The sequence below is a fragment of the Vulpes vulpes genome, chromosome 4 (assembly GCF_048418805.1).
Source record: "Vulpes vulpes isolate BD-2025 chromosome 4, VulVul3, whole genome shotgun sequence".
Lineage (NCBI taxonomy): Eukaryota > Metazoa > Chordata > Mammalia > Carnivora > Canidae > Vulpes > Vulpes vulpes.
In genome coordinates this window covers 111,475,604-111,494,769 of record NC_132783.1, presented here as the reverse complement: position 1 = coordinate 111,494,769, position 19,166 = coordinate 111,475,604, and the positions used below count along the sequence as shown (strand labels likewise).

General features: G+C 47.9%; 1 protein-coding gene across 2 annotated transcripts in view; it reads right to left on the bottom strand.

Annotated features, from left to right (window-relative positions):
* Window positions 1–1,399: 1,399 nt before the first annotated feature.
* Window positions 1,400–19,166, bottom strand: part of ADAM19 (ADAM metallopeptidase domain 19) — an 83,703-nt gene continuing 65,936 nt past the window's right edge. For both annotated transcript variants that reach the window (XM_072756744.1, XM_072756745.1), the window contains 10 exons: window positions 16,814–17,009; window positions 15,406–15,514; window positions 13,925–14,129; window positions 13,241–13,318; window positions 13,020–13,128; window positions 11,772–11,916; window positions 11,254–11,338; window positions 10,748–10,972; window positions 5,724–5,876; window positions 1,400–4,917 (listed from right to left, as the gene is read on the bottom strand). In XM_072756744.1, the coding sequence (XP_072612845.1) occupies window positions 4,864–4,917; window positions 5,724–5,876; window positions 10,748–10,972; window positions 11,254–11,338; window positions 11,772–11,916; window positions 13,020–13,128; window positions 13,241–13,318; window positions 13,925–14,129; window positions 15,406–15,514; window positions 16,814–17,009 (1,359 nt within the window). In that variant the 3' untranslated portion in view covers window positions 1,400–4,863. The remainder of the gene's footprint in view (window positions 4,918–5,723; window positions 5,877–10,747; window positions 10,973–11,253; window positions 11,339–11,771; window positions 11,917–13,019; window positions 13,129–13,240; window positions 13,319–13,924; window positions 14,130–15,405; window positions 15,515–16,813; window positions 17,010–19,166) is intronic.

The following is a 19,166-nucleotide window of genomic DNA, read 5'->3' as shown; positions in this document are numbered from 1 at the left end:
GTCTGAACCACCAGTCAACATGTCTCTCCAAAGGACTAAACTAAGTCTGGCATTACTTTCTTTTCTTTTCTTGTGATCCGTGTTTTCCCTGTCTGGTTATAAGCCCCATGGGAGTTGGTCTTTATTTGCTGCTATTCTCAATGCCCAACACATAGTTGGCACTCATAAAAACATTTATTGAATATGGAACAATACTGTTCCTATAGTCCTTCTTTGCCCAAATTCTCTTGGTGGCCAGCTCTCAATCCAGAGCAGATCTTAATAAAACCCTGGCACGTGCAGCAGAACCACACTAAAACTCACATAGTCAGCAGTTTCTGAGCACTTGCTTGTGCCAGGCACAGGTGGGTGCTTTCATGTGGAATATTTCACCGATGAGCACAACACTTTTGAGGTAGGTATTCCCACTGTGTAGTGAAAAGAGGCTCAGGGTTCTGGAATTCATCCACTCTCACGCATCTAGTAAGCAGCAGAGCTGTGATTGGATCCAGGTCTGTCCGACCAGGCTTTGTGTGATATGTTGCTGACCAGTCAAGGACTGTCAGCCCAGAGACTGGCTGGCAGGGTAGACACAGTGGCTAGTTTAAATGAAGGGTGTTTGGGTAGGGGCTAGTTTCATGAGCAGGCATTTTTATAGTCAAAGCATTTGTGTTTGATGCCTTTGATACCCTTCAGCAAAACCCCTGAGAACCCCTGAGAAGTTAGAAAAAGTCAGATACCAAAGACTTCTCAGGGCTTACGTGACGATTGATCACTCACATAAAGAAAGTAGCATACAATGCCAGCATATGTTAAATACTGGGTAAATGTTACCTCCTCTCATGGTTATTATGATTCCCAATTAGAGAACCTCAAAATAGAGGGGATCAAATGAGAGGAGGGTGGGGTCCTATTGTGGACTGGAAGGCACTAATAGGTGTGAACTATTATCACACAGGGGTCTGGAGTCAGAAAGCCTGCCCAATCCTAACCGTGGCTGTGCACCTGCCCACCCAGCCCGACAGACCTTGAGCACGTCTCTCCCCACTCAGAAGTGCATGTTACTTAACAAGAAGATGAGGAGGTGAACACAGGATCTCGTCTGTCTCCTAAACATGAGAGTGTAGCCCTTTCCACCTGGGTTCTCTGATAGCAGAGAATCCCAGGATCATTCATGTCTTTCATGATCCAAGACCTAACTAAACTAGACCAGCCTATGTCCAGGTACAAAGACAAACACCCCACCTTGACTGGTCACGGGAAAACCCAGGGCTTTTCTGTGGCTTCAGGTCTTCCACTATGGCCTGACAGGCAGGCTGCCAGTCTTTGGTGGGAACTCTTCTGAGGAGTCCTCATGGGATGGATCCCATCCAGGCTGAGCAGTGGGAGATTAAAACAAACAAAAATAACTGCCAAACCAGACATTTCAAATGACAATTTATTTTAATTAAATACAAACAAGGAAAAAAAGGCACCATGGCCCATTCAAGTATTTTGCATAGATGTACAAATCTTGTAAACAATTAATAGGTGGACAAGAGAGAAGAGGATCTGTTTTCCGTGAACAATCTCCAAAGAAAAAGAAAATTCACATTGCCCTAGATCCTAGACACGTACGTACACACAGTGGATGGTGTGAGAGGATGCACAGAAGGGTGACTTTGGGGACACTGGCTTGGATTCTGCAGAACCCCTCTTAGCAAGCTTCCCTAAGGATGGGGCACCTTTCCAGTTGGCATTCCCTTGGGTGTTCAGCAGAGCGGTTATACACATATTCAACACAATCGTAACTTTAGAACTGGTCCCCAATTTAAAATATGCGAGTCTTCCATAACCTTGGCCAAATAAAAACAAATTTGGACATAGGTAAGGGAAGGTTTTATTCAAAAGGACTATATTGCAAGAGATAGCAAGGGGCTACTGCAGTATGCAGCAGGGGCTCCCACAATCCTGTAAGATCTGCAAGCATCTCAGAGCTGGGGCAGAAAAGGGTCTTTACAGGGAGAAGTAAGCAAGGCTAAAAGGACCTCATGGCAGGCAGGTAGTCACAACCTGGAGCCAGGCACCGGGGATAAAATTCTGAGACAGGGGGAATGGAGGTGCTAGCTCCTTTGTCCATCTGAACAAAGTGCTGGTTCCCTCCACCCAGCTCTAGCCGGGCTCCTCTCCTCCCCACCCAATTCTGAACTTGGCCCCCCACTCAGCCTGAGTCTGCACAGGACCCCACCGCAGCAGCCCCTTTCCAGGGAGGCTGAGCTCAAGGACACCCCAGATGCGGTTCTCTCTGGCGAGGTTTGCTCCAACTGTTAAAGGAAAGGCCTCTCCTTTCTGAGCTTTGAGATGCTCGCAGATCTTGTGGGAGCTCACCTGAGCCTTCTGCCTAGAGCCCCTGCCCTAACTACAAATTCCCTTTCCGCCACCTTGCAGTAATCTTTTCCAATAAAGTCCCTCTTAAGGCCGTTTTGCTTTTATTTGTCACCTCAAGCAGCACTTGGGCACAGGAGAGAAAAGGGGAGTGCTTGGTGGTCACTCCTGCTCCCGGGCGGCCTCTCCGGCCTGCCAATATGGCGACTCCTGGTCCCTGAGCGCAGCCAGAAGTGAGACAATAAATAGAACCGGCTGCCAAAAGTCTCCATCAGATTTTAAAAATTCAACCTTCTTCCAGTTCACAGTACAATTTTATGGGATGGAGGTGCTATTAAAATAACAGAAAATAAAAACAAAAAAACAAGGAACTATAACCCAGGGCTTTTTCTGGCATGGGTGTGGGGAGGGTGGATTTCAAGTTCAAAAGGCTCCTGCAGCCAGAAGGGCTGTGGCATTTTCACTTCTGAGCCTTCCACCTCCTGATGTATGGGACATACCACAGGAACGTCTGTGAGGCATGCATGTGGGCATAAGAGTGATTTGTTTTTTCCTAGAGTGTTTTCACCTTTACTATTCTGGAACCCGACCTTAAGGCCTGGGGCGTTTGGAGTAGCACAATTATATGGAAGGCTGTCCCCTGACCTAATCAGGTAGCAAGGAAGGTGGAAACTGGTTATGGGGATCAACCAGGGCCCATGTCTGGCAGACAGAGGCAGGATTATCAGACTACCTGAGGGAAAAGAGAGCCTCATTTTCCTGAGATCTTTCAAAATCCACCCCAGGTGTGTCCCTGGAGGCATATCCTAAATCACCTACTAGTCTAAAACCCGAGAACATCTACTGAGCACCCGTTGTGTGCAGAGAACTGTAAGGGGGCCCTGGGTTGGTGGTTGGGAGTGAGAGCTCAAGCTTCTTCCTTGAGGTTTTCAAGAGTGAACAACGGCTCACTACAGGAGGTGGAGACAGCACAGCACCCTTCTGGGGGTGGGAGACCATCACCAGAGAACATCTCCAGTGATAAGTTGTCCAATTGAGCAGAGCACCACATAGCCTTTCTTCCCTGCTCCATAGCCTTCATATGAAACCAAAGAACTCTATTACCAGGTGGTAATACCCACTGGAGTGGCATTTCCCAAACTGCTCCAAGTTCTTTCTGTAAAGGTCAGATGAGGGCAGTGACCAGAAGAAAGAACACAAGGAAGTGGATGATAAAGAGCCTGGTGGCCCCAGGTCAGACTGTTCCATCAAGACTGTTGACTGCTGCTTCTCTACAGATCTCTAGAGACAGGTCAGCTCCCTGCTCAGAAGGCAACGATCATGCCTAAAATCAGTGACCAGACTTAGGAACAGGCTGGGGTTCTGCCCTCTTTGCTGCCACCCCTGAGGACCTTACTTAGATTTCCATCAGGGAGTAGGGGGGTAAGACCGTCACTCTACGGAGGTCACAAAACACAATGGCAAATAAAGCTTCGACTCCCAGCCATGGCCAGTGGATGCTCTTGAGAACCACATGGGATATCCAGTGGCCAATCCTTGAAGCAGGATCCTCACATGTACGTCACAAGCACCAGGACTCAGGAGGCTGGGACCGCTGAAGACCTACTCACTGCAGCACCACACATTAGGTAGGTCTGAGCGGGGAAGAAGAAATTTCTGAAGGAGAAACCAAAAGTGCCGAGCGCACTTGGAAAGAGAAGAAAACAAAAGGCAACCAAGAATGATTCCATTGAGAGCCGCAACCTTTGGCATTGGCTCAGAGGAGGCCCAAGCCTGGTGCTCCCTCTGCTGTCTATACTGCCCACAAATAGTACCTGTCAGAGTCAGGGGGACCCGTGTGAATCAGGGGAGGTGGGGGCTTGGGGGGAGGGAAGGGGAGGGGACTTCTTTTGTTCACATGTGGCCACAGAGCCAGGAGTGGTAAAGTCAACCGAGCCCCCCGGGCAGGGCCACCATGGAGGCTGGTTTGACCCCTGTCAATCACAGAGCTAAAAAGGATGAGTAAGTATCCACCCTCTGTCTAGCTTGGGACCTTCGAGGAAGACAGAGGCAATGGCAAGCTCTCATGCATACCCTCCACCAGAGGACATGAATGGATGGCTTCTCCAAGCTAAGTCCTGGGCTGAAGGGCTGAGCAGGACCTTTCCCAGTTGGGTTTACCAGCTTTGACAGCCCAAACCATCCCCACTGACACCTGGGAGGTGACAGGCCAGCCGAAGGGAGGTTGGAGGAGAAGCTGCCATTCATTCTCTTCTGTGCTCTCCCCTCCCTTCCCCGGGGCAGTATATTGCACAAAACACTATGATGCCATTGGGTAGTAGTCTCTCTGGGCCTCCAGGGAAGCCAAGGAGGCACTGAGTCAAGATGGAGATTTTCAGAGATGCGGTCGTTCTGGGAGGAGGGAAAGCAGGGAGGAAGGACTTGGAGGTGGCCAAACATGCTTGTTCTGGATTCCATGGCCACGGATCCTCTGGGGGTTTCAGAGTCCTCAAGGAAGGGCAGAAGCTCCTTTAGAGGGGTCTATATCTTCGAGCCAATCATCCCCCCAGCCCTCTGTGGTCTGTATTCAGGAAACTGTGGGAAGAAAGAGAAGAGAATGAGAGATCAGGTAAATGCTGACCAGTGGAGTCAATGGGAGCCATCCTCTTGCTTTTGACAGGGTCAGGAGGATAGACAGACTGTTACCTAAGAATGGCTCCCTGTGGAGGTCTGTCACCCTGTCTGTGCGTCCAGACTATCAACTCTCTAGTGAGAGGCAAGGTGGTGGCCTCAACCCAAACTACAGCTCAGCCCATGGATTTCGCAGGCCTGGTGGGAACCGAGGGCGGTTGGCCAGCTTCCTTGCCTCCTCCCTCTGCCCTGACTGCCGGACTGGCAGCCTGAGAACGTCAGCCCCAGGGAAGAGGTAAGAAGAGGGGCCATTTGGGGGGGAAAAAAAAACAGAGGGGCCATTTGTAAATAGACTACCCAGGTCAGCAGTTTATATAAACTTTTTGACCTTCACAGCAGCCTGACGGGGCTGGCCATTGCTGCTTCTTGCTGTCTCTTTCCAGAGAAGGAAACCGAGACTCCAGAGTGATTTGCTCAGAGCGATTCAGTGAGTCAGTTGTAGATCTATGGAAGAACAATGGAAGCCACCATCGTTCAGGCACCATTGTTTGGGCTCCTAGGTATCACCTTTCATATGAAACCAAAAAACTCTAACCCTAACTTCAGGGATAGTCATGCAGGCACTAAGAAACACTAAGCCTTTGTCTTTGATTTTTTTTCTAGAAATTCACCCCTGCAAAAAGAAGCACGAATCTGTTTTCTCAACCACATTCTTGCCTCCTGGAGCCCTCTGGTCCTAGTTTATACCTTGATGGCTTCCATGGACTCACCTTTGGGACAGGTGCTCCCAGAGGCCGGGGCTGCAGAGGAGTGGTGGCAGTGGGCTGCAGGATGGAGGTGCCACCTGGCCTGGGGAGGCTCTTGCGCCCTGGCACCGGGTTAGCCGGGAGTGCTTTCTGCGGTGGCCGCGGCCTGGAGAAATCCTGGGGAGAAAACCACAAACCTCACTCAAAGGCCAGAGGGGCCTATTTGAAAGAAAATGGTCCCAACATATTACGATCAAAATCAGATGACCAAAGGGAAATACTGTAGGGTCCTATTTAAAAACAAATTATGTGCATACATGTTTACATGTTCAGGAAAAAGCTTTTTTGGAGAGCAAGTTGGCATTATCTGTTAAAATTAGAAATGGGTCATTCTCCAATCTGATAATTCTACCTCCTACTATTTGCATAGGTGCACAAAAATAAAATTGCAAGGATGTTCCTTGCAACCCTGTTTGTGACAGCCAAAGGAATTACCAACAACCAAAATTTCCATCAATAGGAAAGTTAGTACAGTTAATATAGTGACAATTGAGGTGGAATTTTAAAAGAATAAAGTGGGACCATTTTAAAGAATTCTTTTTATTCATTTTAAAGAATTTATTCTTTTATTTAAAAGAATAAAGTGGGACCATTTAAAAGAATAAATAAACAAAAGAATAAAAGAATAAAGAATAAAAATACAGGCTCAGGTGGAATGATGATTGAGAGTCATTGAGAGCTGACGTACAAGTTGTGGAGGATGGTTTATGTACAGTAAGTCAACATGTGTGCCCTCCTATTCCCACCCCCAGCCCCACTCCATAAATGTAAACGCACAGAAGAAAGTCAGAAAGGATACGGACCAAATAGATAACAGAGGTTAGGGACGGGGTGTGAGTGGGGAGGGGGTCATCCAGGGGAACATTCAACTTTTTAAAAAATATTTATTTGGGAAAAGAGAGTGCGCGTGCACATGTGCACATGCACACACACACAGGGGGAGAGGGAGAAGCAGACTCCCCACTGAGCAGGAAGCCTGACATGGGGCTCGATCCCAGGACTCATGAGACCATGAGTTGAGCTAAAGGCAGACACTTAACTAACTGAGCCACCCAGGAGCCCCATATTCAACTTGAGCCCCGCATTCAACTTTTTTAACAAGAGCATATATGTGTATTATTTGATTAAATAAAAAAAATTTGTTTTTAAAGAAGAAACCACATTTTCTGTGTTCGTTTTCTGTGGGTGGTGCCATTAACGGGATTCTTCCCTTTGTGCTTTTATATTTGTTTTGTCACCTTCTCAATAAGGTCTTCCCTGACCACCTAACTTAAAATTACAACACCCCCCACCCTGGCATTCAGCACTTTCAGACCCTTTAATCCCAATCTACGTTTTTTTTTTTGGAAGGGGGCAGGTATATATATCATTTTCCTTCTTCCAAAATACTGTACAACTTACTTATTTCTTCTTTTCTACCTCTCCACCCCCCACCAAGACCAGAAGCAGGGGCAGAGGTCCTTGTCTGTTTGGTTCACTGATACAGCTCAAGCTTTCAGAACAGTGCCTAGTATACAGTAAACACTCAACATATATTAGCTGAATAAATAAATTTCTGAGGGGGGCCCTGGGTGTAGCTCAGTGGGTTAAATGTCTGCCTTTGACTCAGGTCATGGTTCTGGGGCCCTGGGATCCAGCCCCAAGTCGGGCTCCCTGCTCAGTGAGGAATCTGCTTCTCCCTCTCTTTCTGCTGCTCCCTCCACCTCATGTTCTCTCTTCTCTCAAATGAATAAATAAAAAGTCTTTTACAAATAAATTTCTGAGCTACTCAAAATTCTTCAAATATGTATTTCTGTGACCAAAATAACTTTTTATTTTTTTTACAGGGCAAAGAATGGCCCATGCCACCCCTCACAGATCCCTAAGATGGTGAGGTGTGAGGCAGAAACCAACTCCGGGCCCTGGGAGTTCCAGTGCTTGCAGCCCTTGATTGTCCCTCTTCCTGAGGTCACTAGCAGGCCTAACAATGGCCAAAAGGCGAGCATACAGAGAGGGCAGGAGCAAATCAGAGAAGTGGGATTTCTGGAAAGAAGCTTCTCAGCCGTCAGAAAACTGAGAGCAGAAACTATTGGTCAAAGAACAGAAGAATAACAGATTCTTGTGACCAGAAAGCCATGCTCTCCAACTCTATCCCTTCCCCAAAGGACAACGCAATCCCATAATGTTCTAGCCCAGACAGCTGCCAAATGGCAGTGGCTGCTGGAGGCCAGGACAGAGACTTTCTGGGGGAAGCAACAGCTGGGAGCAGATGTCAGGTTGCTGTGGAGAAATGCTGTGTCCTCTAGCTCCTTGCTGTGCAAAATGAGCAATCGGGGGGTGGGGGGGTGGGGGTGGGTATCTGGGCAGGAGCCTTATGGGCACAGCACAGCAATACCAGGCCTTCTGGAGCAGCTTCCTGCCACAGGCAATATTGCAGGGCCCCAGCTGGGCTCTACTGGAGGCCTCAGCCAGCCCTGTTTCCCAGAGGCAGAAACAGTCCCTGTGCCACTCTGGCCCACTGCTCCCTTCCTCACTCGGGGGGTGGCACCTCCATCAGTCAAGCTGCACAGACCAGACGCTGGGGGCATCGGTAACTGTTCCCCATCTATTTTCTCTCCTACACATCTCCCATCAGCTTCAATCCAGCACTCCTGCCACCCCCTGCTCCAGACTACCATCATCTCTCCTCTGGGTGGCACTTAAACCTTCTGACTGGTATGTCAGCCCCTCTGATCAGTGAGTCACACTACTGCTAGAGTGAACCTTACAGTTTTTTTAAACATTTTTTTTAAAGTTGAAGTGTAATATACATATAAAACTGTGAATCACAAATATACAACTAGATGAATAATCACAGAGTGAACACACCTACGTAATCCCTACCCAGGGCATGAAAGATTAACAGCCCCAGAAGCATCTGTGGGTCCCTCCCACTCCTGCCTAAAGTGAGCCCAAAGAGCAATCCTCGTAAATAGAAAAGTGGATCATGTCACCATGCCCCACCAGTGTGCCCTTCCCAAGGAATGCAGGCCCTCCTGATTCTCCAGCCTCATCTCATAACTCCTTGGGTCCCAGGGAGCTCCCTACCAGCATATGTCCTTGGACCAGGAAAACTCTCTCCTCTCCCACCCCTTACAGCCTGCTAACTCCTACTCATCCCTCAGCTCTCAGCTTAAATGTCAGGGAAGCCTTCCTAGATTTCCCAGAGTAGGTCAAGTCCCCCCATAACTCTCTGAGAACCCCGAACCTCTCCTTCATAGCACTGATCACCACTGCAACTACACATAACAGAGTCTCTTGCCCAGCAGGATGTGAGCCCTGTCACGCAAAGCTGGCATGTGCTTTGCTCACCACTTCCCAGTAGGGAGTAGAAGCTCCTACATATCTGTAGAGAATAGAAGGGGTTACAAAGCTTCACCACATCCCCAGGGTGGTCCAGTCACCGAGCTAGCAAGTGGTGGAGCTGAGATCTGGACTATGAATGCCCCCCAAGACAGAGTTGTGTCTCCTTCAGCTCGGGGAACCCCAGGGCCTACTCCAGGAGCTGGCTCACAGTGTGGTAGAGGGTTTGGAGTCAGACCTAGGTTGAGATCCTAGCTCTTCCACCCACAAATTCCAATGTAGCAGCCCTAAGCCCCAGGACCTCGGAATGTGACTATATTTGGAGATGGGGAATTAAATGAGGTAATTAAGTTAAAATGAAGCCATGAGGGTTGGTCCTTATTCAGTCTGACGGGCATCATGAGAAGAACGAATCTGAACACAGAGACACTGGGGCACAAAGGAAGCACTGTCAGAAGACATGGGAGAAAAGTGGCCACATCTGCAAGCCAGAAGAGACCAACCCTGGTCTTGGATTCTAGCCTCCAGGACTGTGGGAAAGTATCGTATTTAAGCCCCCGGTCAGGGGGGTCAGAGGGACTCAGGGCCTCCCAGGCTGGCTAATACACCCTCTGCCCCCTCTCCTCATTTCTGCCCTCTTGCTCTTTTCCCTGGTCCCCCATCCAGTCTCACTGCCAGTCCTCCCTGCCCCCTTCCTGCATGGCCATTCTCCATCCCACCCTTGCCTCAGATGAGAAAAATGGGAGTGGCAACTCCACCTCACTGGAGAACCAAACCTAAGTCTCTCAGCCCTGCCACACCAGGACATTGCCCCATGTCCCAGAGACCCTCCCCAAGCTGGTGCCAACCCCACGGGGTCAACTGGGGCCCCAGTGGAGCCCTTCTCCATGCCCAAGGAAAGCAGTTCCAGGAGGAAAATAAGCACGTCCTTTGCCCCACTTCAGAGGACCCTTCACACCCAGAAGACACAGGACGGCTCTGGAAGGTATTATGCCTGGCCACTGCCCAGGAAACATGTGTGTCTATGCTGTGGGAAACTCCGCAAGAAGATACAGTGGGAGCCATCAGAGCATAGACAGGCCAGACGAACAGGCTGCTGGCGGGGCAACTCACACCTCCCGGGGGCCCCTGCCCCTTAACCTGCCCTCGAGTTAGTTTCCCCCAGGAAGACTTCCTGATCAGTGGAAGGAACAATTTGGTGGGATAAGTTCTATGATGAGAGAAGTACAGGGGCACCGAGTCAGGTGTGGCAGTGAGGGAGGGCTTCTGGGGGAAGTGGCATCTAGGAGGCGATCTGAGGATCAATAGGAGCTGGCCCTGCAAAAGGAGGGAAGAATGTACCAAGCAGAAGACAAAGCATTTGCAGAGACCTCAAGGAGAGAAAAAGAGCACAGGAACTGAAAGAAGTTCCCTGGGGGCAGGAGGGAGGTAAGTGGCCTGTCATATAATAGGTCAACCAAGAAGGAAAGCCTCTGTAGTTTGGGGGCTCCCTGGGGAGTAAATTTCTCCATGCTCACCATCTCCCCTTCTGCGCATTCCCTGCATTTAGCAGAATGCAGGGAATGTGGTCCGCTCTGGACTCAGAGCTCCATCTGCACAGTCATTCTCCATTGCCGGCGCCTGTAAAAACACTGCCCCTGGTCCAGGGCTGCCGAGAATCCACTTACCTGGGAGAGGATGCAATTTGGTGCAGGGGGCACTGGCCGGCTGGGAGGTGGCCTCCTGGACGACTCCCTCCTCTCTACTTGGGGCCCTGCCCCTGGGGAATTCCTAGCAGCTCTGCTGAGGTGAGCTGGCAGTGGTGCAGGTGGCGACCCGCCGTGCAGATAGTCTGGAGGGGGCCGAGGAGGAGGCTGGGAGGGCTTCCGTGGGGTTTCGGGGGTGTTGGTCACCTATATGCATAAGACAAGAAATGCCTGAGAAACAGGGATCCTCAATATACTGAAAAACTCAGAGGTGTCCTTGTGTGTGTCACTGAGATGACAGAGGCCAAATCCCCAGGTTCCCAGAGGTCAGGTGCAATCTTTAAGTCAGAACCAACAGAATCTCTCTTGAGCCAAGAAAGTGGCTTTTATTACCAATCCCAGAGGCCCACAGAAGCTCCTAGGAAAATCCAGCAGGGTTCTGAGGGATAACAGAAAAGCAACAAAGTTCAATGGTGCGAAGCCCTTACCTTTCGCTTGCCCTGGGGCGTCTGCAACTTAAACGTTGGGTTGGCGTGGCCAGTTCCACTGTTCTGAGACACCCTGAAGGGACAGCTAGTAACAAGGATGGGGGAGAAGGCAGAGGGGGAAAGTTCAGAAAGGGTCTGGGTCTGAGTTCCCTCTGGCCCAGCAGGACCAGCAAGCAGCTAAATCTCTGCCAAGTCTGCAGAAACAAGGGTGTCACCAGCTAGCCACTGATTCCCATCAGGCATAGACCCAGAAAGACGTGGGATTTAAAGTCCTCCCCAGAACAAGTGTAATTTAATAGGGGACTCGGAGACTACTCATCCCCAGAATCCAAAGGAACGAATCACTGGGGGGAAGATGGCAGCATGGCCGGCTCATTTGCCTTCTCTGCATTAGACTCACTGCCACCAGGTTTTGTTTTGTTTTGGTTTTGTTGTTATCAAGTTCTGCTTACGGAAAGCTTTATGACCCACAAGTGGACCCCAGTCCTTCATGGCACCCCATCATACCCCCATCATACCTGAACTGTTGCCTCAGTTTAGAAGGGAGCGCCAAGGGCTTGAGTTGGCCCAGTTTGTTGTTCTGTTTACAGCAGTAGTATATCAGCATAAGGACTGCCAGCACAAATACGGCCGTGAACACTCCAGCTATCATAGGACCAACACCTTTCAGAAACAGAACCCAAGTGAGAAATTTAGAAGCTGTTTGGGCCACAGCAGTGTTGTTCAAACACTGTATTCCTGATTCTTCTTCAGATATTTGATTGCATTTAATATGTATTATTTAAGTTAAGAAGTATAATGAAACACATGCATGTACCACTGGGTATCCACTAATACTAGCTTAAACAGTCATGTCAACTTGCTTTGTTCAGACCTCGTAATGAAGCTTCTCTAGCCACTTCTGCTTAATTGAAGAGTCCTTTTTGAGGCAATGAGCTCAAGTTCTATTATTACTTACGGCTAGTTTTTAGCCCGAATATGGTTTTTCTGGACACAAAGCTACCAACCCAAAATGCTGAAAGACTAAGACTGTTCTAAGACTAGAAGCCTCACCAGTAACCCACAACTTCATATTTGGTTTCAGCAAAGCCACCTCAGCATTCTCATAGATTATACTTTTAAGCATACAAAATATATATACACCAGGGACACACTATCTGTTTTCTCTATTGGGATTTCTTCTCCAAAAGATTTCATTCAAGTACAAGTACTTTGCTATGAAAGAAAAAGAAGAAAGAAAGAAAAAAAAAGGAAAGGAAAGGAAAGGAAAGGAAAGGAAAGGAAAGGAAAGGAAAGGAGGAAAAGAAAGAGTTTGGGAACCAAAGGGCTAGAATATCTGTGATTTACACTAAAAACTAAATTTTTTCACAGGTCTATTTCTCCATTTTAAGCTTCGTTCATCCAGGGATTCTGAACTATTATAATGTGCCCCAGGCTCATGATTCTTTTTATGTGGCTGAGAAGGACCCATCACCAGCCCACTGTCCAAAACTGGATGAAATTATTCAATAACCTGTGTTCTCTCTTCATCTCTCTCACCCAAGCAGTGTCAGACCCTCTCAGTAGACATGGTAAGAGAAAAAGCAACTGAGAAGCGCCACCCGCCCCCAGCCTGTCAGCCTCACCCCTCTCCCACTTGGTTCCTCCTTTTTGTTTCCTCATCTACAAAATCAGGATAATGGGGCTGACCCGTTCCCTCTCTACGACATGCCACCCGCCCCCCCTCACAAAAGTGGGCAGAGGCCACGAGCAAGCCTGGCACTCACTGTCGGAGGGCATGGGTCCACTGTCGATGCTGCCCCCCTGGCCGGGCGTGTTGCAGAAGGGCGGGGCCCAGCCCTGGAAGCAGTGGCAGTTCTGGTTGTTGTTGCAGACCTGGAGGGAGGGAGGGGCACGGATGTCAGCACCCCAGAGCACTCCGGCCTCCCACGGGCCTGCCCTCACAGGCATCGGTGCAGAGAAGCCCCAGGACCCCGGGCACACGCACCCCATGGCCATTGCACTTCTTCCCACAGCCTTCTGTTTCGAAGAACGAGGTGTTCCTGCACTGCCCCTCGAAGCAAATCTGCAGTGGGGAGGAAACCAAAGTGTCAGTCCAACAGCAGGGACACTGGTTGGCAATCAGGAAGCTGGAGTTTTCACACTTGGAATAGAGAAGACTCAAAAATGTGACTCACTTCCAGTTATTTATGGCCAAAAGGCCAGGACAGGATGATAGTTAGCTACATTCAGGTATTATTTTTGTGATCATAGAGAAAATAACAAATATATTAATGACGGTGATAGCAGTCGACTCTGTGCCATGTCTTATACTAAGGCTGCACATTTTTTTTTTTTTTATAATTTTGTTCTCAGTTAACTTTGAGATAGTTGCCCTTATTTCCCCCATGCTTTTGGACTAGAGTCTAGGCCATTTCTTAAACCATATAATAATTCACAATGAAGACAGAAGTGATAATAGCTAGCCCCTCTAAGCAGTTTCCAGGGATTATCTCATTTAATCCTTATGACAATTCTAGGGGGTGGGTCATGCTATTACTAACATGCTTTACAAAGGAAGCCACTGAGGCTTGGAGAAGCCAGGAAGGTGGGATTTGAGCCTGGGCATCTTCCCTCCAGAGCTCACATTTCATATTCTCTCTCCTCTCCCCTGAGTGGGGCAGGGACTCACGTGGTTGTAGCCACACTTGGTTCCAGTCATCACCAGGCCTGGGTCCAGCATGTCACCCTCTTCCTCGGGACCACGGTAGACATGGGTACCTCGGCATCGGATCTGCCTCCCATTCAAGATGATGGTGGTGTCAATGGGCACTGCGTTGGACTCCAGGGGCCGGGCCTCAGAACTCTGACACTGGATCTTCCCACACTTGGCATCTCTGAGCCCGACAGAGAGGGAGGGTAGGGAGTGGAATCAGAGGCAAGGGAAGAGCCAGGGCTCAGAAGAGCTTCAGTCTTTCTTGACTAGGAGTGCAGGCTTGGATAGGGGAGCTCTAGGGACCCAGCACGAGAGATCTCATGTGAACTTACACTAAGGATAGGAAATAAGATCCTTGTCCCCAGGTAGTACTAGGCCAGAGAACAGGCCTTGAGAAGTCCTCTTCACTGCAAGGACAACTGCCTGACCTGAGCAACCTGCCCCCTTATGCTCCATCCAACCCCATGCACCCAGATGCTGCAGCCAGAAGCCTGGTGTCATCCCCAACTCACCCATTCTCCCTCACTCCTGGGTTCCAGTGATTTTGGAGTCCTGTCCATCCTCCCTCATGTATATTAACCCTGAATCACATCGCCATCCTATTTTACCTGGACAGCAGAGAACTGATCTCCCTGCTTCCAGTCTTGCCCCCACTGCAGTCTAATTTCCAAACTCCTCTCAAGCCAAAGTCCAAACTGTCCTAGTCATGCATTCAAGGCTTTTCCTGATCTGGTGGTGCTTGCTCAACTGTCCAGGCTCATTTCTCAGCCGTTGCCTCTCCAATGCACCCCCACATTGTGCATTAACTATACAAACTGCTACCAGCTCCTCCTACCACCCGTTTCTCTCTACTCATCTCCTGTGTACCCGCAGGAGTTGCCCATTGCCCATTCTGTTCAACTAGGTCATTTCTCCAGATCTCAATTTAGGTGTAACTTACCCTGGGACCCACTAAGGAAAGGCTGACCTATTAAGTAAGACCTTGATCTAGTAAGACCAAGTTGGGTGGCTTCTCCACAGCTTTGTTATATGTATTGTAATGAAAAGTTCCATGTACTCAGCATAGTATTTGGCACATAGCAAACCCTCAGCAGATAGTAGATGGGTGGATGGGTGGATGAATAGATGGATGGCTGCGGGAATGGTTGGTTGAAATGAATGAATGAATGAGTGACAGGTTACTCAGATGAGGGTACAATTAGCATCCCACAAAAATGACCCAAGAGAGCTGATTCCCTACCCGACTGTAAGGTCCCAAGAGAAGTCTGACCAGCTTTCATCCACGCTCTCCCTTTGACTTCCTTAGACTGTACATTGTCCCACAATGGGCCTGAAATTCATGACTGACTCTGACAATTTATTTAAAGGCCCATGCTGCTGAGCTGGGCAGGAGTGAGGACAGAGCAGAAATTGCTCGGTCACCCTTAATCTTACAGGGTTGGCCCTACGGTTATTACCTCATGTTGCATTTCTTGTGTTCCCCATTCATGTCTTTCCCACAGTTTCCAAAGGTATCTCCGGCCACATTCACCTTCTCAAAGCAGAGATCAGGAGCAGGCCGGGCTCCTGGGTGAGCAAGAAACATTTGTCAGCACATTAGCCAACTTTTGTAGAACTCAGAAGCCCCCCAAAGTACAAAGCTAGCCCTTGGTAAAAAATTAAGGATTTTTTTGGGGAGGGAATGTTCAGCTTTTTCTTTCTGTACTGTTTTGGGTACCCTCAACTTCTCATCAAACCTTGCTCATAGAAAAAGGGTATATACCAGTTCTTTATACCTTACTGAAGTATTATGTCTGTGAGATGTTTGTGTGTTTACCTTCTCTGTAAAGAAAAAGCTCTGTCTTATTTCAGATTATAAAATAGGTAATACATGCACAAAATTTTAAAGAAATGAAATATGCCTTTATTTTTCTAAGTAGCCATTCCAGTTCCTACTTCCCCACAACCTGAAGAAGCAATCACAATTAGCAATGTATCTTCTAAAGGTAACTGTATCTCTCTACCTTCTAGATACAATTCTTGTATCTCTTCTAGAGATAATCTAATAAAGAATGGCAGTAATTCTGTTCACTGTTCTGCAGCTTGCCCTTTGCGCTTATTGTAGGAGGTGTTTTTATTCAGTACACACAGAGTTGCCTCCTTCTTTTATTCAGCTGCAGAGTGTTCCACTACATGGGTGTACCAGGATTAATTTAATCCGTCCTACTGAAGGATATATGGGTTGCTATTGCTATCACTAACACTGCTGCCGTGGAAATCTTTATAAATCTACCTTCACATACGTGCACAAATACCAGGATAGGATACACTCGTAAGTAGTGGAATAGAGGGGCCCAAAGAGAAATTCATATAAATTTGGTATCTTCAAATTGCTTTCCAGAAAGGCTGCACTCTGTGTTTCCCCACATTCTCCATGCTACATTATCACCACTCTTACCATCATAGTTATGGTATTATTATATTAACTTTTCGGTCTTTGCCAGTCTGACATATGAGAAATCCTATCTCGTAGTAGTTATCACTTGCTTCCACTTAATATGAGTGAGGTTAAATATTTTCTCACAGCCTAGGGCCATCTGAATTTCCTTTTCTGTTCCTATGCTCTGCCCATCTTTCTGCTGGATGATTATTCTCTATTCACCCACTCTGGGAATTTAAAACATCAAGGACCTTGGGAAGGACACTGTTCACTGTCTCTCTCTCTCTGAAAGTCTACTCTGAGTCAAGGGGAAGGAGACAGGGAGTATCTAGAGAGGCCATGTTGAAGCCAAGGATCTAAGCTATACATTGAGGGCCTGACGGAGTGGAGGGCTGGCTTGGAAGTAGTGGGGTGGGAGGAGGGCCATTCTGTAGGAGGTGCCTTACCAGGACCCCAGAGCTGCTGGCACTGTTCCTGGTAGGTGAGGCACATGCCATTGTAGCAGTAGGCCTGGCCACCCTCACAGGGGGTGCCGTCCATCTGGTAGAAGTTGGTGGGGCAATGGGGAGACTTGCCCGTGCAGAATTCTGGGAGGTCACACTGCCGTGCCTGCTCACGGCACAGGGTCCCAGGGGCCAGCAGCTGAATGAACCAGACGGGAAAAACAGTCAATGTCTTGAATGCCCTCAATTCTTCCAGCAAAGAACTTGTGAGCATCACTCTTGTGAGAGTTTTCCCATTTCCATTGTTCCAGAGACCGTCTTTGGCATGACCTCATTAACTTTAACCATCATCAGCCTTCTAATATGAATAATGACTTAGAGGTTTTCAAGGTGTTTTTTCACAAATGTTAACTCATTTCCTCTTCTCAGCAGTTTGAAGAAGTAAGAATAATATTTATGCAACAATTTACGCAACAATTTACAGTTTACAAAGTGTTTTAGTAATCATGGCTACTTTTGTGAAGCCCCCACTTTAGTGCCTGGTACAAATATTACCTCATTCACTTTTCATGAGAGTCCTAGGTAATATAATTATCCCTGTTTTACAGATGATGAGACCTGAGGCAGAGGAGGTTAAGCAAGGTCCCAAAAGTCTGGTGGTCAGTAAGTGGTGGAAGAGCCAGGCCCCCTAATATATACACACAAATGTGTGTAAACTAGTAGTCACACATCACCTCTGAATTTACAAAGCATTTTAGCAATAATATTTTCCCATTACTGAGCCAAGCACTGGACTAAGTTACACATATTGATCCCATGTGAGCTTCACAATATCCATGAGGCAGATGCTGTTGTTTGCCTCTTTCTGGAGATAAAATAACCAAATAACCTGATCAATAGCACAGCCATGGCAGTGATAAAGACTAAGTATGCCATTTGAATCTTCCAGTCTCACTGAGCGGTCAGTGTTACTGACCACCCCATTTTACAAATAAGGAACCTACACTAAGATGGTTACTATGCTGCCCCAAAGTGCACTACCAGGGCTTGAACTGAAGGTCTCAAACTCCAAGCTTCATGTTTCTGCACACACTTCTCTCCAGAAAATCCTTTCTGAGACTTGAACTGAGTGGACATTGTCCATGCTTATTCTCAGGCCATGGTCCAAGCCTCAAAGGACTCCCTCCTCCAACCAACAAACACAACTCCATGAGGAGATGCCAAGTCAACCCTAGAGTCAAATCAAATGGTGAGTTTCCCCAGGCCTCAGCTGTAAGAAAAGCTACATCTGAGAACAGTGCCCTCCTCCTCTCTCCTCCCAGGTGACCCCCACACCACCCGCAGGGCTTTCCTAGGAGAGAAGGCAGAGAACAGGCCATGCTGAGCAGCTTGCTAAAAGCATGGAGTAGGGGCGCTTGGGTGGCTCAGTGGTTGAGCATCTGCCTTTGGCTCAGGTCATGTTTCCGGGGTCCTGGGATTGAGTCCTGCATCAGGCTCCCTACAGGGAGCCTGCTTCTCCTTCTGCCTATGTATCTGCCTCTCTCTCTGCATCTCTCATGAATAAATAAAAAAATTTTTAGATAGATAGATATATAGATAGATAGAGCGAGCCTCTTGTTGCCAGGGTGGCCCTGTGTGGAGGAGGAAGACTGAGGACACATCTCTATCACGAAGGAGGATAGAGGTAGAGAGGACACACCTGGAGCCAGCGTGCCTGGGTTCAGATCCTAGCTTCTTAACCAGCAGTGGAGCCTGGGGCAGCTATTGAATCTCTCTGGGATGGCACGGAATAAATGGGATAATAACTTTCTCAAGGGATTGTTACAAGGGCTGTATTCAAATAGAGCACTTCAACAGTTACCTAGCTCGTAATGAGCACTCACTCAGCAAGTGCTAGGTGGAAGCGCAGGTCCACAATTCCCATCCAAAACTTTGAGGCCAATGGGCTCCAACTTTTCAAGTTTCAGAAAGCAGACGTCACACATGTATACATACACACAGGTGTGTATATACATTCATATGTTATATAGGTATATTTATTGTATGACCCCCCCAGCAAGACCTGGGATTATACTTTATTATCAAACACATTAATTTTTCTACAACAAAATAGAAATATTCACTTTAAGTGTGTGTGTGTGTGTGTGTTTTAAAGACCATAATTATGTCAATTCAGGTAAAATTTGCTACCAGAAGAGTTAAGAAACTTTTTTCCCAGTTTTTAGAATTTTCTGAATTTCAGAATTATAGATAAGAGACTATAAAGATATAGTAAGATTAGTAGCAGTATTTTCCACAACATCAGGAGTGTAGGCTCCAGGGGTAGAAAAATGTGGTTCAGCCCCCTCTTGCTGTG